This window comes from Gasterosteus aculeatus, chromosome 4 (genome assembly GCF_964276395.1).
Source record: "Gasterosteus aculeatus chromosome 4, fGasAcu3.hap1.1, whole genome shotgun sequence".
NCBI classification, from domain to species: Eukaryota; Metazoa; Chordata; class Actinopteri; order Perciformes; family Gasterosteidae; genus Gasterosteus; species Gasterosteus aculeatus.
Window position 1 is genome coordinate 30106231 of NC_135691.1, and position 24396 is coordinate 30130626.

Consider the following 24396-nt stretch of genomic DNA (forward strand, 5'->3'; position numbering starts at 1 on the left):
TTCAGAGATATTATTTGCACAAGTGGTTATTTATTCATTAACATGGTCAAAGTTGCTTTCATTGTAATCTGTGGCGTTGCTCTCGCATTATCTCTGGGCGGTTTACGGCTTAAACAAACCCAGCTGAGCCGTTCTTGTCCGTCTCCTGTCAGGGTTCGGTAACCGCTGCATTCAGCCCAAAGGCCCCCGGGAACCCCCTCTGGAGTGGACATAATGGGGACCGTCCATCTGCAGTGTCCTCCCCTGTCGAGAGATCGGACCGTACCATCTCACCTGGCTGGTCCAAAAAAAAGAAAAACCTAGTTGATGGATGCCACGCAGACAGACGGCACACTTACTTACCCAGAAACGCCTTCTGTGTAACTCTGTGCGATACCTCCTGCTCCTCCTCGGTCCTTCCTTCAAAGTGACTGTGCAGAGCAGACGAACACTTACTGGTCAAGTGGCATGTCCACGTTTTTCTTGCTCAGCTCGCTGATGCTGTTGGTTTTCTCTTCTCCTGACGCTGGATTCCTGTTAGTGGTTAAAGAATAACTCCTGTTTTCCGGTGAAATTTGCTAAACAAAAACATGCATTTGAATCTCTTGCTTCAGATGTGTCATGTAAATCTGTAAGGCTAAATGAAGAGAGATGTTTAAGATATCTTTTTTTTTTTCATTATAAATCAGGAATTATCTTGAATCAGAAAAGCTACTGTGGGAAGCGGATTGCTGGGGCTTAACTGAACCGCCATCAGGTGTCTGCTTCCTTTCTCTGAACAAACAACAATCAAAAAAACAAAGATAATGTGTTACCCATGATGCAACCTTTTCCGTAGGGTGTGTACAAGTCAGGATGCTCCCTCCCTCTGTCTCTGTGCTGGTGCTGCATTACGAAGGACCGGCATGGAGGCAGGAGCCCTAAAGCTGAATGTTAACAACCTTTTAACCGGTTTCCTGTAGGATTTATTCCTGCATTGTCTGCAGCGCCTTCAGCTTCAGACTACTTGATATTTCTACGCTGACCTCAGTTTACCAGAGACCTAGATTGACGTAGTTTGGTCATTGCGGTAGTCTGCCGGCTCCTTTTTGTTTTTTTAAACGTGCTGTTATCAAAAAGATATTTGGGAAATGAACTGCTATGGGTTTGTTGAGAAGTTCCATCCCACTCTCATGTCTGTATGTGCCACGGGAGCCAGAAGCTGCTTAGCTTAGCATCTGGACTTTTTTTTTTTTTTTTTTTTACACTTCAGTTTTTGCACTTATGGAATAAATAACACGCAAAGCATTAGTGGGTGAGCTGTGGCAGTGTGGGTCGCCGGACGTTACGTCTTGGCAAAACCTCGAGGTTTGGTGATGACTGATGCGTCGCGTTCACTATGATTTGCAAAAAGTTGAACCAAAGAGCGATGTTCCCTTCTTAAATTATCATAATACATTTTTTTTTCCTTCCCCCTTCCAGTTTTTTTCTGTTTTCATTCTCCTCCCCTTGATTGATCCACCATGCAGGTCAATTATCTTTGACTTGATTATCTTTATTTTTAGCAGCCGGTTTACTCAGTGTTCCAGAGTAGACTCTTATAGGACTTGACAGATTCATGTAAAGTGTGGTTTCCCGTGACAACAAGTTTTCTTCAAATCGGACTTGTATGGATTTTAATCTTGAGGGCCAAATAAAAATAAAGTCATACTTTATCTGCTTCTGTATGTGTGAAACGATGATAACAGGGACTCAGGACTCCGGTTTCCTCCTCATTCGCCTGCTTCATTAGCGACCATAACTATCCGGTATATGCATTGTTTTATAAAGATGAAGAAAAGTCTGTACAGGGAATTTTCCGTATATATTTCAGATTTATTATCTCCTGGATATTATTATTAACAGAAGCTGTAAGAAAGTCCGTGCATGATGATGATTCCTCCCCTACGCAGCGTTTTCCTTCAATCTGTAAATTATTCCGTTCTGCCGCCCGTTTTAGTTTCTTTGCTTCTGGCAAATATCTGAGGTTTGTTTTCATGCCTTATGTTTGGAGTTCATGCTTAAAAAGATGTAAAATGTAGTTTTAATTGGTTGGCAGGAGTAAAGCGTTGAGTGCCATCCAGCCCCCTTAAAGATAGCTACACCGCGCTTCGAATAAGATTGTAATAATAATATAAATGATGATGATGATGATAATAATGGTCATTTTCTTTTGTAAATGCTATTTTAAAGTTATTTTTGTATACACTGTTTGTTGCGTCTCAAGTCCCACTTCTCTCTTCTCACACTTTTCTCCACCTTTTTCTTTTTTTCAGCTCTTTAATGCAGAATTTGAAATCCGATAGATCCTCCCCACAAACCCTCCCTGCTTTTCTTTTAATTTCAAAAATCGTCGTTTGCAACACGCCTATCTCCGCGCCAACGGATCAGTACACTTGAGAAATCCATCCCTTCCTCTGCGGTGGGTCAAATGAACTAAATACGCTGAATTACACTGTTAAATGGACACACTGAGAAAACCAAACCAGTCTTTGAAAAGATTTTCCAACGGCCCATTTCCCCCCTCATTTACCTCCCACATGCTCCTCTACCCACCTGGCCCCTTCTCGTACACACTAGCCTCGATCCCGGAGAAAGAGCCCACCTGTGCCTTTAAGTGAGAGCCCGGCCCTCGTCCTCGCTCCTCCAACCACCACCATCAGCGGCGGGACGTGAACAATGTGATTTGTTCGCTGCTGCTTGCTCAACGCCTACTGTGGGACTCTCCTCTTACCCCCCCCACCCCCCATCTCCCCACCCCTCCCTACACACACACACACTCACACACTCACACACACACACACACACACACACACACACACACACTCACACGCCTCGTGCCCTTCCTTACACACATAAACACACAAACGTTTGTATGTTGCAGAAATCAATCAGTAAAAATGAACATCAAGTAAAAACACGCCTCTTCGTTTTTGATTTTATGAATTTCAAAGAGTGTGTGTGTGTGTGTGTGTGTGAGAGAGTGAATGCAGACCGCTTTTACTTCCAATATAGATCAGACAAAAATTGACTAATCACTTCGACTTGTCTCTGAAGCCACAAGGAATGAAGTCTGATTGCTACGCACGCACGTACAATGTGATGTAAATCATTGTGCGTGTGTCCCATTTGCAGTTACACTACACACACGTAGAGGCACAGCAGGTGGGAAGGCGTGATTTAATTATTCATGTTTTGCTTCGGCAAGAAAGGTGCTCATTTTATAGTTCATAAATTATAGTTTATTACAATGCAATATTCAATGTGTAATGGAGGGGGGGGGGGCAGAGGTGGTTGCTTTGGTAATAGTCGTTAATTAAAAACACCTGCCGCAAACTACAAGTCCTTAGTTATGTTTGAATTAAAGGAATGATATTGACCAACCTTTGCAGTGAGTGAATTTATGTGGATATCCCTTTAATTGATGGTTTGCTCTAATAGTGAGTCATTTTTCAAGAAATACATCCATATGATAAATGTATGACTTTATACTGCTGACATGAATTAAATCGTTATTTAAATAACACTTCACACCCATTGTGGTCAATACAAGTTAACATATTTTGTTGGTGTGAGGAGAGAAACCAGTACTTGTGCTCCACAGGCCTCTCACCGCTCCCGCTGATGATCAAGCCAGGTTGCTATTTCAACTGGGTCACCTCAGTTTTCCCCATGGAGCGGTTCAACAGTTATGCAATGACTTATAAATAGAGCCAATGAGTGTTCAGTGTATGTCTGAGCAGTAGCAGAAGGCTGCACTGCTATCAAAGAACTGAAAAGTGTAGTCTTCTAAAAGCCCAGAATATATTATGTATAATATATATTTTTAGGTGTATGAGTCATATATGCTGCAAGAATATGATGCACAAAATAACTTCCAGATGGTTACTATTCACACAGGCCGCACAATAGCATCCTGCAATAATCTTGTCTCAGTTGTGACTTTACAACCGGCCGCTTGCAGTCGCTCGTCACCTTTAGTATTCACCACTTTTAGTATTCACGCCGTTTGGTGTCACTCACTGACTTGTGGTGAGTCTGAATGAAGAAAATGTTTTATGTCAATATATAAATAAGTGTTAACCGCTCCGGAGGATCCATGGTGATGTGTAAGGAATGATGTGTTGAATTGTGTGAGTGATAATCTCATAGGCTACAGCTCTATAGAAAAAATTAAAGCCCCATTTATCCATTTGATGGGAATATCACAATAAACCCGTGTTCGGTTTTCTAGGGTTGTGTTTTTATTTACGTTGCTTGAAGTCTTGCTCAAAATTGTTCTCAAAAAAACCTTAACGTCACACTGTTAAATCCGTCCTATTGTTTTTCCCTCGATACCTGTCAATCAAGCCCATAGTCAAGCCTAAACCCCGCCCCCTTTTCTAACGGCCTGTCAATCATATTAAGCCCGGCCCCTTCACTGCCTCCTTGCTCGTCGCGCTAAAAAAAAAAAAACAGCAGCGGCGGCCGTAGGGGGAAGCGAGTAAACAGAGAGAAGCCTCAAGATGGCTGACTCGCTGGGCTCCGCTCGCCCCGCTGGAGCTGCTACTGCGGGAGCCCCGGCGGTTGCCCCCGCGACCAAAAGCCCGCCGGTCAAGCCGAACGAGGCGACAGGAGCCCCCGACAACCGCTCGCAGGGTTCCCGCGAATTCCACGCACCGCCGCCCAAGAAGGTCCGACTCGTGGAGAGGAGCGTCAAGCCCAAGAAACTGCGCAGGGAAGGCGCAGTGGGAGGCGACGGTAACGGCGGAGAGAGACTCCGGCAGCCCGGGAAGCAGCGGAGTTACGCCTGGAGCTTCGGCCCCGTCACGGCGAGCGGCGGCGGCGGCGGGAGCGGCCCTCCGGTGCCCGCTACCGGGGGATCCCAACCGCCGACCAATAAAGTCTTGAAACGGAGCGATTTCTTCCTCCACAAGGCGCCGTCCTCCTCCTCCGAACCCCGGCAGCCGGGCAAAGACAAACCGCGGGAAAAGGGCAGAGGAGGCGGGGAGGAGAAGAAGAAACATAAAGTGTTGGTGACCTCCGCGCCGGGGAGGAATGTTCGCAACAACAACAACCAAAACGACATCGGCAGGATTAACAACACTTCTGCCGGGAAGAGAGAGAACGGGGACGAGGTGTTGCCACCCAAAGGTGTGTGTTCCTAAAAAAAAATGTACTTGAAGCGGAGTTGATAAAGTTTGAGTTGTGCGGTTTAAAAAAAAATAGTTTAATTGTTTTAATATCTTAGTTCGCGCGCCAGCTGCTGCGGGCTTGTTGTTACACAGTTGGGTCGTTTCTGCAAAAATAAATAAATAGAAACCACGACTGCGAGGTGGTAAACGGTTCGTTTTTTTTGTGCGGCGTGGAGGTGTGATTTGTGTTATTTCCTCCCGTCGCACGCTGCTGTCATTTCGCTGTGACAGCCGGCCGCCATTAGAGGGTGAGCGTTGTTTTGGTGGCGCGCCACGCCCCCCTCTGCCACCCCGGGGTGTCACCGGTCCGACGGCCCAACAGGCGCGGTTGCGTTCATCGAACGCTACTCTACTAGTTCTGTATGATTGTCTCATCTGCAGGCCTCCACTTTATCTCTTGTATTCTCTACGTCGGTGGCTCATTTTATCATCTGCAAGCCAATAGAGAGTTGGAAAAAAAAATCTATATTTGCTGTGTGTAAACGTTATTCTTGTGCAAGTGTTTGGACACCGGCTGTAGTGAGTCGCACGCCTGTGTGTGTGTGTGTGTCTGTGTGTGCATGATGTCACCCTTTTCCAGTCGGGTAGCTCCAGAGGTCATGACCAGCTTTGAGCGGCCACCGCAGTCGGTGTAGACAGCAGAACAGTGGCTCCATCACATCACCAACACCGTCTCGTGGTGGATGTGCATGAACACCTTCATAGGGGTTTAAACTGAATCGGACACACAAAAGCGGGTATTTGAAAAACAATGTTCATGGTAATTATGCCGTTTCTTTTACCTTTTTTAGCGACCAGAAGTCTAAAAGTCAGTCAGAGTGATTATGTTACGCTTTATGATGTTCATTTTCATAAATGAATATGAATAAAGAACTCAGACGCAGCCTTAAGTAAGAATGTGTAATTCAGCACCACCGAGGTGCCTTTTGAGCGAAATCGCAAACCTGTAATTGCTGCAGCGAGAGAGCGTCACATTTCAAGATGAGAAAATATGTGAATGCGGAGCCCGAGTGGCGCTGCAAGTCACACATTAATCCCGAGTGTGTCGAGGATTAAAAGGCTCCGTTCCGAGCGGCACCTCCCCATTAAAGCCGGTCCCGGTGGATCGATCCTCTTCCTCGACTGGGACAGACCTCGGCATCGGATTAAGGGGATGCTGGGAGGAAATAAAACCAACATCATACGTTCTAATAAAATACCTGAGTCTAAGTACGATGAACAAGGAGACGTTACTGCATTAGGCCGGTTGATCTGGCGGCGGGATAAATAGTTCAACTCAAAGATTAGAGGTTTAATCCCCGCTGAGACACGGAGCTGACCTGTTGTTGGCACCCAATGTATTTACATGCGGTCTGATATTATCGTAACAACCAATCGCTGGTCCCCTGAAGGTTTGCCGCTGACATTTAGACACATTTCTGAGTTCAGATGAACCGGCATGTTTGTAATAGATTACACCGACAGAGTAATATGGCTCTTTAGGTTGTTTTAATTATTGAGTTGTTGTGTTTTTTATAACTAGACCCACTGACCATCAGGAGTATGGTGAGTGTTTCTGGTTTCCCCCCGCGGCCCGGTTTACCGTGGCCTTTAAAAAAACAAAAACAAAACATATTTCCTGTCGTGTGCAACAACACTCCTCAGTGAGGGAACTCACTGCGGCGAGGGCGTGCTGGTTGACGCCTGGCTGCGCGGTGGTTCTCGCGGTGATGACTAATCCCGTCAGAATAAGCTTGTTTCTTTTTGTTCATTGAGATTCACAAAGCATAACGTCATATAATGAAATCAAACGCTCCGAGTGCGATACGATGTTACGTTGACAGTATGAAAGGGCGTTGGAACCCTTTTGGATGATTAATGTTACCGCTGCCATATTTATGGAGATCTTTAATCCGTTCTTTTGATCACGTTACCCTGTTCGGGCTGTCGCGTATCCTAGCATGCATTTGGCCGAGAGCCGGGTCATTTTGCCGACGCGGCGTCTGGGCCACAGCTTCAAACACTGGGCCGTTGCAGGTTCAAACTGGTTAAATGTAATTCATTGTATTAATTGAGTTCATTTTGATAGCTGGGGATTGGAGCGAGACTAAAAGTTCAAAGCCTTTTCTCTCCTGTGATCATCTGAACGGCATTTCCCCTTCAGAGAGACAAAGGAGGAGTGGAGCCCCACCTCTCTTGGATAAGCAGTCTAGAAGATGACTGACTGTCTCTTCTGCCACGCTGCGATAAACATCTCCCCGCTGTCGCCTCGAAAATGAAGAGTTTCTGAATGGTGGGATGAGATGTTTTTAGACCTGGCCATCGATCTGCGTGAGAACCTCCTCCATAGAAAGCTTTGCAGTGGCTCTGAATCAGTGTTTTGAGACGGTCATTTTACGGCATTTGCTCTGCGCCGCTCCTCAAAGTGTCATTTCTTGGCGTTCCTCCATATTAGGCACGAGGTTTGAGGGTAATCACGGCACGCATTTAAAGTAGCGAAGGAAAACAACCTGCTGAAACTCGCCGAGGCTTTTGTTTGAATATAATCATTGAAAAGAGTTTATCGATGGACCCTATTCTCCCCTACTGCTCCTCTTTGAGCCTTTTTTTAAACTTTCAAAGCCTTTGATCCTGCAAACGGCGAATCCAACCATGCTGTGTTCGCTCTCCACTCGTCCACAGGAGAGTGAAGGGTCTGAAGACACAGCTTCCTTTTTAAAGGCGGATCCGGCTGAGTTCAAAGGAAAAAAGTTCTTTGGGAACAAAAAAAAAGAAAGAGAAAAATTGGCCCAAAAAAGAATGGAGGCTTTTTCTTTTTGATGTGCCTATAAGGAAAAATAATGAACCAAAGGAGGTGATGTAAAGAAGATTTCATCAAATGAGCGATATTTTAAGGAAGGTGCAGCTTTCTAATCTCAGCCGGAGGCGGCTGATGATCTACACATGAACATACCTTTCAGTGTGGGTGTAATACATACCTTTTATTTAATGCAGTAATGCAGAGGGATTTGGGGCAAGTGCAACATTGAAGCCCCGTCCAAGTTCCTTTCTCTGTGATACTCCCTCAACGCGCAGAGAAACACCGGGAAGGGAAATAAAATGACTTGCATGAGGTTATGTGTGAAAACGCTGAAGTGTTTTAACGTGAATCCTCTCTGCTTCCACAGAGCACTGCGACGGGGAGAAGGTCAAAGGTGGAGACAAAGACCAGGAGAAGAAGAAGAAGCACAAGGCGATAAACGACATCAAGGGGGAGAACGGAGTCATGCCGCCCATTAAAGGTGGGAGGGAGAGAGCGCGCGCACACACACACACACACACACACACACAGTATTTGGTCAAGACATCATTGTTTTTTTTAATGTTATTTATATGACGTCCCTTAAAGGAGACGTATTATGAAAATTCCACTTTTTTTAGTCCTTCTGCAAGTTAATTTGGCTACCGACCCCAAAACTCTGGAGAAAAACAACTCCCGTGATTGGTTACAATTCATGTACGTCAGAAACGTCATGCTTGACGGACTAAGAATGAGCTTCCTTATCATTCTCTCGTCGCTATGATTTATGAGCATTTAAAGGAACAGGCACTCAAAGCAGGTCACTCTGTGGAGTGCGGTTTTAGACCTAAAGACATAAAGTATCTTAAAGACATTTCAGCAAAGGATCCTTCAAATAAAACCATGGAAAAATCTAACTGCCCAAAAACCTGAGCAGTAATATTGGTCATAAAACGTTTTTTGTATGAAATAACTGGCTGTCGGAGACCAGGAGATCAATAGATCACACACAGGAGCTGTGAAGCTCATCCACTCAGAACTGGCAAATGTGGTTAATTGCTTAATAAAGATATCCGTTTCAGGCCACTTGGGTTATAAATTCGATGAATCATATCATTAGGAGGTCCAAAAAAGAAAGATAAAAGTAGTAGTTGCTACTTTTCCATCCTAACGAGGTGTAGTTGGTGTTTAAAGTTTTGTGCTACAAAGTTTAATCAATTTTACACTTAATGTGAATATTTTTGGCAATGAATCTCCTTTTAAAATAGTGGGTTGTGTCATATATTTCTGGTGTTCACTGTGACCGGACATTCAAACATTTTAATAACTTAAAATTAAAAGATGAGACGCGATGGGAGTCGAGTGAGGGACTGTTCACAATAGAGAGGAAGGTATCGAAAGAGAAAAAGAGAGAGGGAGCGAAAGAGCTGCTTCTCTCCCTCTTCAGCTGTGTGTTAGTGAGTCCCGCTGTGTGCGATTATTTCATCGGGAAGTCATGCGACCTTAAAAGGTCTGTGACCGTCTTGCACGCCCCAGTGTGTTTGTGTGTTTGCGTGAGCGGGAGATCCCACTTTGTACACACCGGGAGGATGTTTGTTTTTAAATGCCAGATGGGAAAATCATGCGTAATTGTGGACATTTATTTTTCCTGAGACTCCTTTAAGGTCTTGCTGATAATAAACCGTCTTTTTTTTTGTCTTTACCAAAAAAAACATAACAAAACATTAAATAGATTGTTGTTGGTTGCAGCCCTACTTTTTATAGCGTAACACACATGATCAGATTATGTCAAATATATTCCGAAGCCACACCAGCTCCCCGCACAGTGGATGTGCGAGCTGTGTGAGTCCTACACAACATAAGTGCGTCACTGTGGAGGCTTTTCTCTGCTGGAAGGTTTTCATTAGCAGCTGCAGGCGCACAGACTCTCTAAATGTGTAAAGAGTCAAGAACACTAAGTAGTTGCTTTATTAAACTTGTACCACGTTGGTATTATTCCTCTTTTTAACATGTCTTTATTGTGCGTTTTGGTTTGTGCATTGTAATCTGATCGTGCGCTTTGAATGATATTTTTTTAATATCAGTATTTGAAGCTGTGACACTTTTATCTGTTTATTACATTTCATATCACCGTGACAATATCCAACAAATTTATCTCACCATGTGTATTTTCTCACTGCTGTGTGTGTGTGTGTGGGGGGGGGGGGGGGGGGGTTGGGAGGGGTCGCCTGTGTGTTGAAGAGCTTTTTGATTAGTAGCTCAGGTATTGTACTGCAAATACCTCCTTGCCCTCTTTATTGCTCGCTCACTCTCACTCGGGTCTTTTCATTGTCTTTCATTCCCGCCTTATCTGGCGTTGAACGTGTGTATGGTACCAACTAGACTGTGTGTGCGTGTGCGAGCTGGTAGCTGATGTTTGAATTATGCTGAGGCAGCAGCTATCAAAGCGACTCACATGCACTCACATGCAGACTCACTCGTATACTGTAAATGTCTACACGTCCGCTTGTTTACACAACCGCTGCTGGCCAAGAATGAATCAGCTAGCGACACTTTTCCGAATAGATGTGAACAGCTTAGACACACACAAGCGGTAGCGCTGTGCGTAAATTTGCGCGCTCCGCTCTGTCCCGACTCGGGCTTCAAGGAGTCGGTCCATCGAGCTGTCTCTGTTCAGATGTGTCACTCCAACGCGTATTTCCTGGCTCATTGATATCCGCTGTTCCCGAGGGATGCCACGTCGGCGCTCTTCGGTTTGCTTTCCGCCCGCTCCCCGGGAGACGCGCGCCATCTGGGAGACGCCACGAGTCGTCTGCCTTCACTTAAATAGTTAGGACTCATTATTTTAGCTTAAATGGGGAATGCTCTAGATCCGGTTTGTTTTGATCACATAAACAAAGTAAAGAACACTGCGTCTCACGGCGTGTCGTTTCTTTTTATTGACTGGGCGGTTACCTGTGCGTCATTGGCGGGTTTCCTTTATTCTCTCCACCTTTATTTAGACGGAAGCTTTTTCTGAGGACTTCTGCGAATGAATGAAAAGGGCTGCGGGTTTGTTTGTTCACACAGCAGACTTTTTCTTTACAAAGCTTGTGACTGACTAAAACTACTTTTTCTTTCCTATCTTTTGTGTTGTGTCTGGTAAGAATGTTTTCTCGTCTAAAATATTGCCTCAAGTAATACTGTCCTCTCTCTCGCTCTCTCTCTCTCCGTCTCTGTCCAGATGAGAAGGAGAAGGCGAAAATCAACTCCGAGGAGCTGCAAATCAAAAAAGTGAAGAAGAAAAAGAAGAAGAAGCACAAAGAGGGGGAGAAGCACAAACGGGTGAAGATGTACCACCGCTCCAGCCAGACCATTTGCGCCGGCCTGCTCCTCCTCCCTCCATCCTCTCCGCTTCCCTCGTCCTTCTCCTCCCCTGATCCCTCTCACAACCCCTCTCTGTCTCCCTTCAAGTCGCCTCCCCCGGTCTACCCTCCGCCCAACGACAGAACCCCACACCTCTTCCCTCCCTCCCCTCCTCTCGCCCCCAAACCCCCCGTCGACGCCCCAGACTTCCCGCCGACCTCCGCAAAGACGCCGCACCCTCCCTTCGCCAAGCACAGGCCGCGGTGCGCCGGCCCCGGCGTGGCGGGCCTGGAGTTTGCGCCGTACATCCACATCGAAAAGCAGCCCAACGGAGGAGCCCTGGTGGCCCACGCCTACACGTCCCAGCTGGCCTCGCTCTCCGCCAGCCAGAGGCAGAGGTTCGCCCAGGAGTTTGTCACGCTGGCGTTCAGCGAGGACTCGTCGCAGGTAGGGGCGGACATATCTCTCTGTGTGGGGGGGGGGGGGTTCAGTGTTAATTGTTGTTTGGATTTCATCCTCTTGTGGTTCTTTTAGGCCGCTCATTACGTCATGGGCATCGTCCACGGGGAAGCCGGATACTTGCCGGACTTCTTGGACTACTTCTCGACCAAGTTCCCCTCGGCGCCGGTCAAAATGGAAATACTGGCCAAGAAGGACATAGAAACCACCACCATGGCAAATTTCTACTCCCAGGTCAGTCAGACGCTACCTCCCTCGCACAGACACTCGCAGGACTCATGTGACTCCGGCGAGGTCGGTTGAAGGAGAAGACCGGACGGTTGCGTTGCCGAGGCCGTGTGGCGTGTGCGTCAGTCTGTCCCGCATTAAGCAGCACACTGCACTCATACAGATGTCTGATTTCTCCGGGTGAGCGTCAACATGAGGAATGGCGGCGGAGAAGCCGCGTGCCCTTCACTTTAGCGCCGTGTAATCTCACTGTGCAAAGTATGAGCGATGGTAAGAGAGGAAGTAGAAAGTAAGAGGATGTGGGACGAAAAAAAGACCTGGAAAGTGTTTAATTTTTTGGTTGGAAATTAAGTTCTAATTCGAGAGATGGCCGCTCCGCTCGAGCGTCAAAGCGAAGGGAAAAATCACTTATTTTTCCTTTCTAAAACCAAAGAGCATGCAAGCCTCTTTTTGCTCGTCAGCACGCTACACAACCTTTTTGAAGCCACCGGGAAAAAACAGAAATGTGCGTCTGTGTTTATTGCCGGAGGTGTCCGGATTGTTTGCCTCTTCATTTAGAGCTGCCTCCCGTCTACAGATCACTAATGAAAATCCCTTTGTCGCATGGAACCTCCTGAGTGGCTGCGTATTGAGACACAGCCTGCTCTTTTTCAATATGAGGCCGTGTGTGTGTTTGTGTGTATGTGAGACTACAAGGTGTGGGGGACTGGTTTTATTAAACGTTATTTTGTTAGTTTGACGTCCATGCCAGCTCTCATAGACGTCTGCATGTGACACCCCCCCACCAATGAAGCCTAAATAACGAACGAGACGCATACTTAATTCGTCCTGTGCTGTGCTGTCCCTTTAAGAGTAGTGTTCCTTACAGAGCTCACGTCATCGTCCACTGGTCTTGTTAATCCCCCCCCTCCCTCCTCGCTCTCAGCAGTGACCTTGGGAAAAAGGCAAACAGTCTATACACACACACACACACACACACACACACACATACAGATGTGAGTGTGATGTAAACACACCACAGGTACACTGACTCAGATTAACGATCTCTACTCCTTCTCCTCTGCTATTCTCTTTTTTTCCCTGTTGTCCTTCATTTATTTGCTCCGTTGTTTCGTTCTCTGGTCCAGATGCAAACAACCAGACAGCTGCTCTCCGTAATTCTGTGTGTGTGTGTGTGTGTGTGTGTGTGTGTGTGCGTGCACGAGGAAAAGAAGAAAAGGATTTGGAAACATTGCAACGGCCTGCAATGTTCTTTGGTCTATTTTACCCGTGCGCTCCCCCTCTTGTAAAGTTTTGCTAGTTCGTGTGCGAGTGAAACAGGCGGCTCGATAATGAGCCGTGTGTCCAGAATCCCAGTCGTTCTGCTTGCAGTTCAGTGCTTTGTATTCAGGACCTGACTCAAGGAATTTTGCTCGCCGGTGCTGAAGATCATAGATTACAGCGCTCTTATTTTCTCGGGGCGAGTACAGTCGATGCGCTTTCCACAGCGAGGTAATTTGTTCTTTCCGGTTTAGTCGCGGAGTAATTATTTTTTAACGACGTCAGATTAAGACGAGGCAACCGAGCAGCCTGCGGTTTTCTTTTTAATTTGATACTAACCTGCGCTCGCACTGTGCTTCTGTTTATGCTCAAAGAGCATCGGCGACATCGGCTTGTGATCCAGCTGACTGACGGCATCTTTAGAGACAAGCAAAGGGAATATGCAATGCAACACATTTATAAAGAAACGTATTACACGCATACATCAAAGTGTTTTGTTATCTAGATCAGTGTTTTTCAACCTTTTTTGCATCAAGGCGCACTTAAGACACAGAAAAAATCTCACGGCACACCAACAACGAAATGATAAATCAGTCCCAAACATAGTTTCAGCATGAGCATAATATACTCCAAGAAATCAGGGAAACGCGTGTTCTATTTGTTGTGTTTTATTTATCCTAATGCCAAGATGGCACAGGCTTTATGCCCAGGTACACATCATTTTGGACAGGCTGCATTACCGCCACACACCTGTAGAACAAAAGACATGCAATTAGAACAACAACTGTCATGGTATATGAACATCATTAAGGAAAATCCAAATGACAGATACTTATCACTGTCTTGACCTCACCGTTTTAGCCTTCTTTTGACACCCACTTGTACTGGGCTCATCATCTGGATCTGGATGAGGTGTGGGGGGATCTTGATCTTTTCACCAATGAAGTGACAGTATGTAAAAAATTATTTTTTTTCCACGGCACACCTGACAGCCTCTCGAGGCACACTGGTGCCGCGGCACACTGGTGTGTCTAGACTGATCTAGATGAGAATTTGTCTTATCAAGGCCCCAAACAGGCACAGCGATATGCAGAGTACTAAGAGGCCGTAATGAGGTCAGAAGGAGCCGAGCGATGTTGTCACATGTGACGCGCGTGTTGACGGGAGGAGGGGAACTCGTTCAGAATTAAACAAGTGGCACCTCCACCGGAGAATGGGAAAGAGAAGCTCCACCTAATAGAGCCCCTAATAGAGATAATGAAGGAGAAGTGGGAAGCAGCCGGGTGGGGAGACAAATTGCTTTTAGCAACTGGAGAAATGACAGATAATTATGTATAATATAATCTTGTGGATTTTCGGACCTTGAAAACCAAATCAGGTGCCGTACATAATTGAAATAAACAATCCGTTTTAATCCTTTTTGTTGACAATACCGCTCGGTTTTCCTTTCAACTTGTTAGTGTGTGTGTGATCAACGCCTTTTGTATTAGTGCAGTGGTGTGTTGCCTTATTTAATGCCTCGGCTCTGATAGCGAGAGACTTTCTAACAAGACGGGAGCTATTTAGCGGTTTAATTACGCGCCGTGTAAACACACGCGGGAAGATGACTGCACACTGGCTGAGAGACAAACACACACACACGCACAACGTTTGAACCCCAGAACTCCTCTAAGAGTGTAGGTCGTTGACTCGGTGAGATCATTTCACGTTGTGATGTGTTACGCATGTGGGGAGTATTTCGAGCCCTTAATCGTCATCGCCTGAGTGACACAGATGCAGTGAAATGAAGTGAACAAACGCACCACGCAGCTCGGCCCGCTTTGTTTACTTCAATCATAAATTAGATGAAGGTATTTGACATTAGAACAGTTTGCAGGTAAACATGCTGGAGCAATATTGAAACTGATTTGCTCAGTCCAGCTTGTGAATTGTTTGTATTTGAATAAAACGAGCGATCTCTGGATGCCACTTCAGGCTCTGGGAAAATGCATCATTTTTTAAGTATTTTTACTCGGTAAACATTTCATATATTATTTGTCAAATGGAGTGAAAATAGTTTGTGCCCCCACCTAGTATAAAAAAACGGTACATTTTCTGACGCGTATTTTTCACAGAAAAATGTCTCAGCTGGTATCTTATATTTAAAATCTATATTTGATGGGATCAGTAATGTTTGTTTACATTATGTGAATAGTTATCTACTAATTATCCAGCCTGTATAAATAACCACGGTACTGGACCAATAACAATCCCTTATTAAGTAACAACCTCGCTAACACACACACACTATGAGCTGCAGTCCTGCATGATCGGCCTCTGAGCAGCTGTTGTGGCAGTCGGAGTCTTGTTCAAAGACTCCGAGCACCTTCACCTTTTTTAGTCTTTTTCCAATTCCAAAACGTTTCCATCTTCATTTCACCTCCTCCCATCCCATCTGACCTGCCCTCTTCTCTCTCTGGCTCAGTCTCCCTCCTTTTTGTCTGACTTTATCGTATCTGATGTCTCCTACGCTGTTCTCCTCTTTCCAACCTATTTATTTCTCCTGCACTTTTATATTCCCAAAAAGTGTTATCTTCATTTACACCTGCTTGCCCCCTCGTGCTCCACATGAGTTATTCCCACCATCCCCCCTGTGCCTTTTCACGCTTTCCGTCTTCACAGCTGGACCTTCCGTAACTTTCTCTCAGAGCTTCCCTCCATCTGTCCCCCATTCCTTCTCTCCAGTCTATCCCCCGCCTCCCCCCCTCCTATCTCTCTCGCTCTCTCTTGCGCGCCTTCTTTATGCCTTGCTGTCAAGTGGTGACTCACTAGAGGCGTGCAGCCAAGGACACACACACACACACGCGCACAGACACACGCTGGTCAGCCAAGAGTACAGCATGCAGGCCACATGCTGCACGTACTGCGCACACATAGACACACAAAGACGCTGTTGAGATCCAAGGGTATGCAACACACACACAGACACACACACACACTCTCTGCTCCATCAGCCAAGTGAAGAGCACTTCTGTCTGTCGAGTCATGCCAGCGGAGCACAAACATCAAGTGAAACAGCACACTCTTTTACACTCCGTAGTGATTAACAGTTTGTGTCGAATTTTATTTTTTAATCCAGTGGAATTTTTTCCACAAGTTTATTTGAATTTTAGCCATTTATATGATAAACTGTCATATACTGTGACCAGTTTGTCGATTTTATGTCATAAATACTATAATGTGAATACAAGAGTCATCCTCCTTAGTTGGACCAATAAATGTATATCTCAAACATGGCCACGTTGGACGGTAGTTACATTACATTACATTACCGGTCATTTAGCAGACGCTTTTATCCAAAGCGACTTACATTAGACTTTAAACCCATGGCTTTTTCACATTTTCGCCTGGGGAGCAATTAGGGGTTAGGTGTCTTGCTCAGGGACACTTCGTCATGGAACATGGGGCAGCCTGGAATTGAACCTACAACCTTGTGCTTCTCTAACCCCTGCGCCACGACGACCCCGTTCCAAACCAGCCAATCTGACTAGCGAGCCTGAAAGAAGACAACGATTTTGCCTCACCAAACATGTTGTTTTTTTCCCTTCTTAAAAGCTGATTCCGGGGCTAAATAACCACAATGCAAAGGAAAGTGTATTCCTGCCTCTGAGGTAAAGTAGCGGCCCCATGTCGTCTAACGCTGCGTTTCTCGTACGGTTGCCGCAGGTGAAGCGGACGTACAGCAACGGAACATACAGAGCCGGAGCCATGAGGCAGATCAGCCTGGTTGGAGCCGTGGACGAGGAGGTCGGCGATTATTTCCCAGAATTCCTCGGCATGCTGGAGGAGTCGCCCTTCCTGAAGGTGAGTCGGGACGCCGTGAACGCCATTGACTGGCTACAAAGCGGGCGGGGGGGGAGTAGAGAGGTGGGGGTGGAGGGGCCCTGGGGCTGCTGAGGTTTAAACTGGGCCGAATGGACGGCAAAAGAGGAGCCGGTGAGTCGTCAGGCATGTCAGTGATTTAGAAGCTGATCTCCCTGCAATGCAGGAGTTACAAGCCTTTCTTCTCTTTGGCTTCCGTGTTGACACTCCTAATGCATGTGCATATCAAGAGGCTCTCACCCCTGGGGGGGCTTTCTGCTCTGAAGCAGCTCCGGTGCAAGTGACATTTTTTGCCGGGGGGGGCCAATTTCCGTGCATACTTTTCTTTTGGGAGGAATAAATAGAACACTTGAGTTGCTAAATGACAAAGTGAGGGATGCACTAACTGCTTTCATTATTTATTCCCTCCCTTTCATCTCCTCTGCCGTGTCTGCAGCGGACTCTTCCGTGGGGAACCTTCTCCAGTCTGAGGCAGATGCGTCCCACGGAGAGCGACGACGGGCCCATCTTGTGGGTCCGACCGGGAGAACAGATGATACCTGTGGCCGATATACCAAAGTCCCCTTTTAAGAGAAGACGGTGAGTCCAAAAAACGCACACATGCACACTGGGCCGGACGCGTTTGATCCTCTCTAAGCCGCCGCGTCGAGACGGAATTAGCGAGGATTTTGGTCTGAGTGAACGTCAGCGCCGGCTACACATCCCTGGTATTTGTTTGTTTACCTTTTTTCTTTTTTTTTTACACAACCGCTCAGCCCACGAGGACTGATTATGGAAAACGGGAACAGAGCACACTCGCAAATCTCAAAGCAAACAGCCGCGATGGCAGTGTGGAGCTTTGTTGTAGCGGGCTGAGGCAATTACATGCCGCGTGTTTGTGTCGCTGCTGCTCACACGTAAGCTCCGTCTCACACGCACGAGGGGTGTCTAAACGAGGCCATTAAAGAGAATTTGTATGCGAGACCTACTTGGAAGAATTTTTGGAGAAGAGGGCGTGATGCAGCGAGACCTTGTGTTGTGTTGCAGGAAAGCTGCTTATGTGACGTTGTGGGAACATCTGTGTCTCTCTTGGTGCTTTTTCATGGTATCGGACGGTGAAAAAACAAACCAGCAGATTTCAGCTCGCAGTGAAACGGCGCCGCGCAGCAGCGACCTGCTCCTGTCCAGCTTTTAATGTATGTTTTTTGTTGGAAAAACATTCTGGTTCCCTCCCAAATATATTTTAGGACCTTTTTAAATATAGTTTATTCCCTCCAACGACCTTTGAAAAGGCATTTGTATGTTACACTGGTGGTTTTCTTTTTTACATTCACCCGCAGAAGAACCAACGTAAGCCTTACCAACATGATCTTGTGATCACACAAAAACGGTTTGTAGGCCAATCACAATCCAGTGTGTAACCTAAAAGGTGTGATGTCACATGTGTGGCACGACGTACGACCTTTCCAGGGGTTTGTTGTGGACTTTTAACGGTGTTTATGTCAGGGAGCATTTTCCCCTCAGTTTCTCCTTTTTACCGCCCTGAACCATGGCCTCCCCACCTCCCCCCCTGCCTCCATTCCTGCATCACATTTCCTTACCCCCCCCCCACACTTTATTGGCCCATAAATGCACATCTCGGGGACTTGGTGCAGAGACGGATTGGCGTCACTCACACACACGTACTGTGCCGAAACCACAGGACCTCGAATGTGGAGGAGGGAGATTGTGGCGTTAAATACCGCTCTGAATGTGCACGCTCAGCACTCCTCCCTTTACCCTCTCTTCTTTTCCCCGTTTCACTTACCAGCTTTCCTGGTTTTACATGCATTACTGTCAGCCTGCAGTCAGCTCAAACACACTGAGCTCCATTCCTCTGTACGGTTTCTTCTGCTTCCTCTTCCACCAATTCCTTCCCCTCTGCTTTTTTCTCTGAATGCACAATTTAAGTGTTCCACATGGGTAGCGTAGCTGCTGTTCTGTTCAGAGAGAGACTTTGAAAGTGTGTGTGTGTGTGTGTGTGTGTGTGTGTGTGTGTGTGTGTGTGTGTGTGTGTGTGTGTGTGTGTGTGTGTGTGTACACTTGTCTGAATCTGGCTGTGGCTCCAGTGTGAGTCACTGATCCAGTAGTGAGCTGACTGCAGTGCTTCTATTGTTCGACGACAGAGCTTTTTTTTATGCTTCTACTCTCAGCTTCTCAGTCTGTAGGCAAGAAGAAAAACGCTGTTGTGTTCCAGCAGTTTACTTTGTTATTGAAAAGGCAGCTTACTTTCATGACATAAGCAGTGAAGCAGCCGATGAGGTTTGATGTAATCTAGTTACACTTGATCGATTATAAAACTGAGATTAATCATCAGTTACTTTTTAAAATTTATTTGAATCATTTTATGTGAAATAAAGCCATTTTATTTTTGCCGCGGCAGACCACCTTGAGTCATTCTTATTCTTTATTTACACGGCAGTAAACAGAGACGGGGGAACTCTCGTCGTAGAACTGTGTTTTTTACTTTCTTGATTGTTTTCTTTTCACTCTCAGCTCAACCAATGAGGTGAAGAACCTGCTGCAGTCGCTGCCCCGGGCCAGCGAGCCCAGGGAGATGCTGTTTGAGGACCGCACTCGGGCCCACGCCGACCACATCGGTCAGGGCTTCGAGCGGCAGACCACGGCGGCGGTGGGGGTGCTGAAGGCCGTCCGGGCCGGAGAAAGGTAGGCGGGGGAGCTGCTTGTGGGACCAAGGTAGCAGAGTGGAAGGACACACCGTCACTCATTATTTACACTGCTTACTCGCTGTGTAATCCTTCTTATTCCTCCCCCCTCACTCGCTCTCAGCTCGGCGCCCCCTCGCGTGACCAAAGACGTTGTGTGTTTCCATGCCGGAGATTTCCCTCACGTGGTGCAGAGGCTGCAGTTGGACCTTTACGAACCGCCGCTCTCTCAGGTCTCCACATGGCACACAAACACACACAGAGGGACTCTAAGAATACTGTGAGGTTAAAAGAGTCAGCACATGCTGCCACATGGTGGCGCAAAGTGGAACTGCAGTCACTTCGAGAACTTTGTCTAGAGTGGAGAAATTTAATGCAATTTGTAAGGGTTCAGAAACTCTTTATATGGTTCAAAATGTTGAATTTACTTTTCTAAACCGGGAAGAAGCAACCTTTTTATATTCTTATAACAATTTTTAGAATGCATGTCGGGGTCAAAAGATGGAGCCTTCGGTTTGGAGAAAGCATCTTAATCCACGGCCGCCCCCCCCACCACTCCCTCCCTCTCTCTCTTTACAGTGTGTGCAGTGGGTGGATGACGCCAAACTGAACCAGATGCGTCGCGAGGGAATCCACTACGCCCGCATCCGCCTGTGCCACAATGACGTCTATTTCATCCCTCGCAACGTGGTCCACCAGTTCAAGACCGTGTCGTCTGTCTGCAGCCTGGCGTGGCACGTCCGCTTAAGACAATACCACGGGGGAGCGGAGCAGGGGGAGGGGGTGAAGGAGGAGGAGGAGGAGGTGAAGGAAGAGGAGGAGGAGGAGGAGGAGCAGCATATTGAGCTGAAGGAGGAGAGGAGAAAAGGGAAGAGCGAGAAAGGAGTGAAGGAGAGGAGGAGGAGTGAGGAGGTTGACGTGGCAGAAAACAGGACGTTGCTGGCTGTCAAAAAGGAGGAGCGCGCTCATCATCCAACTTTCTTCTCTCCGCCCGCTCTCCCAGTGGACTCGAGTAAGGGCGGTGCTAGGGACAAAGGGAGGGAGAGGGAGAGGTTGAAAGAAGGAGGAAAACCCAAACGGCAGGGTTCACCTCTGGCAAAGGTGAAAGCAGAACGGCCACCGCTTCCGCTCCCCAAGGACGAATCGCCTTCATCCCTCCCTCCTCCTCCGCCTCACAACCCAAAGCCCAAAGCGGCATCATCAAAGGACCTCCACCAGCAGCACCATCCGGGCGGTAGAGTGACGTCTTCCAGTGCACGGCCTTCCTCTTCAGCTCCTAAATGGCCGCTCTCCAAGTCTCCCTCCTCCACCTCGTCGCCGTCAGCCGCCGCCGCTCCTCCGCGCTCCACCTCAGCTGCTGCTGATCCCTCCTCCGCCTCTCCTTCGCCTTCCGCCGCGCCCCCCCCGAACGCTCCTAAGCATCCGGCAGACTCTCGTTTCTCCGCGCCGCATCCCCCCAGCGCGAGGGACTCGCCTGGCGAGAACCCGGGTGTCCGAGGACACGCCTTCGCGCGGACGCACGCGCCGGCCGACTTATGGACACAAGCGCTTCACGAGCGGTGGAGTCGCGCCGTGGACTCGCGCGACGCCGCCAGGCAAGGGGGCTACATGCAGCAGTATGCGCCCCAGCACATCCCGCCCCCGTGCCTCCCTCACCTGCTCCCCCCTTCCTTCCCGCCTCTCCTGCCGCACTCCCATCTTCCTCACGGGCCGTCGATCCTCGCACCCGGCCCGCCGCCGGCTCGACCTCTGAACTCGTACGGCGGCGCGCAGACTCAGCCATACTACCAGGCGAGCGAGCCCCTCCCTCCCCACCTCCCGCCGCACCACCAGTTTGTCCCGCACAGCAACACCTTCTTCCCCCCTCAGCATCCCCACTTGGCCCCTCCGTCGCCTCACCACTTCCTCCCCCCTCAGTCTTTCCTCTCGCAGCCCCCCGGCCCTTACCCGCTGCAACCGCAGTACCAGCCCGAGCCTTTCCCTTACCCGCCGCCCCCTCCTTCCTCCTCGCCGCCCCCCCTCCCGCCTCCTTCCCTCCCGCCCCCTCTCCCCCCTCAGCCTTCCCCTCCGGTCCCCCCCCCTCCCTTAAACCACAAGGAGGAGCAGGATCTGATTTTTTAGAAGTTTTTTGTATATATTGATGCGGTTTTCAAATGACTACATGTAGAAGGTTTTATTTTGGTCATGATGTTGTAAAATTATGTAAAAAGGAAGTAACCACCGTTGTTTATAGAGCAGAGTCGGACTTCTGGACTGAATTTTATATTGAACTGAACGCTTTGTGGGTCAGAAATATTGGCAGCCGTTGCATTAATTGGCAGTTTTTAATTTCCGCCCGTGTGGCTTTGAAGACGATGACGTTCAATGAGCGTCCTGCTCCAAACCGCTGTCTGGTTCAGCTTTTCGAAGAGGGTTTTCAGAGGTAGGAAGGAACAAAGTAATTATTTTATCAGATATTTATATAGAAAAGGCTCATGATGAGAACCTTTTTGTGAAACTTGCAGCTAACGCTTCCATTTCAGTGGCTTTTTTTTTCTAGCGTATACTTTGTTCCCGAGACTGTGTAATAATGATGAGAGATTGTAATATTATACAACACAATTTTGTATTGATGTAATTATTACAATTACTACATTTCCTCTACTATACATTCGAGAAAAACCTTAAATAACACAGTATATCGCAGTATGTTTCCATGATATTGTATTTTGAGCAATAATGCTCCCGCAATAATCTGCTGAATATAAATATCCCCATATCAGTATTTTTATTATAATTATTTTATTATAGTTATTGATAAAACCCCATTGAATCATGCTTTTTTAAATTTATTTTTTATAATCACTCCCAATGTGTTATTTCCCCCTACTCTTCTCATGTCATGAGATGTACTCTCATGATTGTATGGTGAGTTTAAATTCAGAGTCTCAGGGAAAATAAATCTCTTTCAGGACACATCCACGAATATATAAGTCTCCTGAAAACTATCCTGAATCTTTGTTACCTTTAAGGTTAACGTTCAGGGTCAAATATTCAATCTGCAGCATTAAGTTATTACGCATATGCAGCTAACTCGGCGTAGCTCCCTGTAAAAAAAGAAAACCCTGGATATATCCACTGCCGTTTGAATGCAGTCCATATCATTGAAGATAAATTATGTCCGATGATCAATGGGGCGATTACCGGATCTCTTAAGAACGTTGTGTTGATCAGTCAGGCCTCCGTCCTCTTTGACGAACGGCTTTGTACACAGAAGGTACACCGTCGAGAACCCCCCCCCCCCACCCCCCAAAGCACTATTTATCTATTTAATTGATGCCCAGTTTCTGTCTGTTTATTACATTTTATTTATCAGCCAGGGACTGGAGTGACCTTGTGTTTTAAAAGGTAGAATAAATTATTGAAATTCCACTTCAGTGACAACTATGAATATGTTCTTCAGAGTGGTGAATGTGTAATTGTCACATCTCTCCCACTTTGACGTTTTGATTTTGCGATCACCGCTTAAGTGCAGCCCGCCTGCGGATGTAGCCCTCAGCGTTTTTCCCCAGTGCCTGTCCTCAACTGTGAACTACTAAGTGGTCCCACGACGTCCGTCACGGGAGCTTTAGGAGTCCCGAGTCAAAGTTTTCTGTAGAAAATTAGAGCAAAGCCTTAAATTGGTTTCCAAAGCTGCTGAAAACTCTCTGCGGCGTGAGTCAGGTGAGGTCAAACTCGTGTCTCGGCATCTCTGAGGACGACACATCAAGTGTCACACACACTTTGTGTCTCTAAAGTTTGACTCTTTTAAACTTAATTTCGGGGACTGAACTCTTCACCTTGTGGCTTTGAGGAGAGCGAGTTGATGTTAAGCACTCGATGCCGGTTGTAAGGCGCTCTGCAGCTCTTTTTATGCTTTTCGTTTTCAGATGTTACAAAAGGAGAAAACCTGAATCTGAAAAACTCTTACTTCTATATTTTTTTGTAAAAATGTGGGAAAGTGATAGTTGGATGGTGGATGGCGTTGTTTTCGGAGTTTATTTTATTTATTTACCATTTTTATTTCATTTCTGTGGTTTTTAACTGTCAGCACTGGAGTGTACATACAATGTTTTGTAAAGAGGAAAAAACTTGTAGTGTGGTTTCTACTTTCAATACGAGCCTAGCTAATAAAAGGTTCATTATATGGAAAATGTTGTGGTACGACTGGATGCTTTCTGGTCTGGTAGTCGAAGAAAGACATTTGTAGGAATGTTTTTTTTTTTTGTTTTGTTTTTTTAAAGTCGTCGTGCACGTGAAAATCTAATTTTCTCCAAACACGGCACAATAACGTGTGTGTGTGTGTGTGTGTGTGTGTGTGTGTGTGTGTGTGTGTGTGTGTGTGTGTGTGTGTGTGTGTGTGTGTGTGTGTGTGTGTGTGTGTGTGTGTGTGTGTGTGTGTGTGTGTGTGTGTGTGTGTGTGTGTGTGTGTGTGTGTGTGTGTGTGTGTGTGTGTGTGTGTGTGTGTGTGTGTGTGTCTGTCTCTGTCTCTGTCTCTGTCTCTGTCTCTGTCTCTGTCTCTGTCTACGATTCAAAATGGCTTCCCTCCTCCTCTACTTGGCCCTTTTGGCGGCTCTCACACAGCAGGAATTCCAGTAGAGCTCAGCTGACC

The 24396-nt window shown here is 46.9% G+C and overlaps 2 protein-coding genes and 1 long non-coding RNA gene across 14 annotated transcripts in view; 2 read left to right on the plus strand and 1 right to left on the minus strand.

Moving 5' to 3' along the window:
* The window catches only part of LOC120817073 (tyrosine-protein phosphatase non-receptor type 12), a 28872-nt gene extending 25957 nt beyond the window's left edge, over window positions 1-2915 (plus strand). For all 12 annotated transcript variants that reach the window (XM_040172851.2, XM_078100239.1, XM_040172852.2 and 9 more), the window contains one exon: window positions 153-2915. In XM_040172851.2, the coding sequence (XP_040028785.2) occupies window positions 153-162 (10 nt within the window). In that variant the 3' untranslated portion in view covers window positions 163-2915. The remainder of the gene's footprint in view (window positions 1-152) is intronic.
* LOC144406095 (uncharacterized) lies at window positions 2386-4352 on the minus strand. The gene is made up of 2 exons (XR_013467257.1): window positions 2796-4352; window positions 2386-2761 (listed from the first exon to the last, which is right to left on the minus strand). It is a non-coding gene; the product is annotated as an uncharacterized LOC144406095 (long non-coding RNA).
* Window positions 4227-23938, plus strand: LOC120817072 (uncharacterized). The gene is made up of 9 exons (XM_040172846.2): window positions 4227-5130; window positions 8318-8431; window positions 11153-11721; window positions 11809-11967; window positions 16927-17064; window positions 17519-17661; window positions 19597-19767; window positions 19891-19999; window positions 20346-23938. The coding sequence occupies exons 1-9, from the start codon at window positions 4503-4505 to the stop codon at window positions 21885-21887; spliced, it is 3573 nt and encodes a 1190-aa protein (XP_040028780.2). The 5' UTR covers window positions 4227-4502; the 3' UTR covers window positions 21888-23938.
* The last annotated feature ends 458 nt before the right edge of the window (window positions 23939-24396 follow it).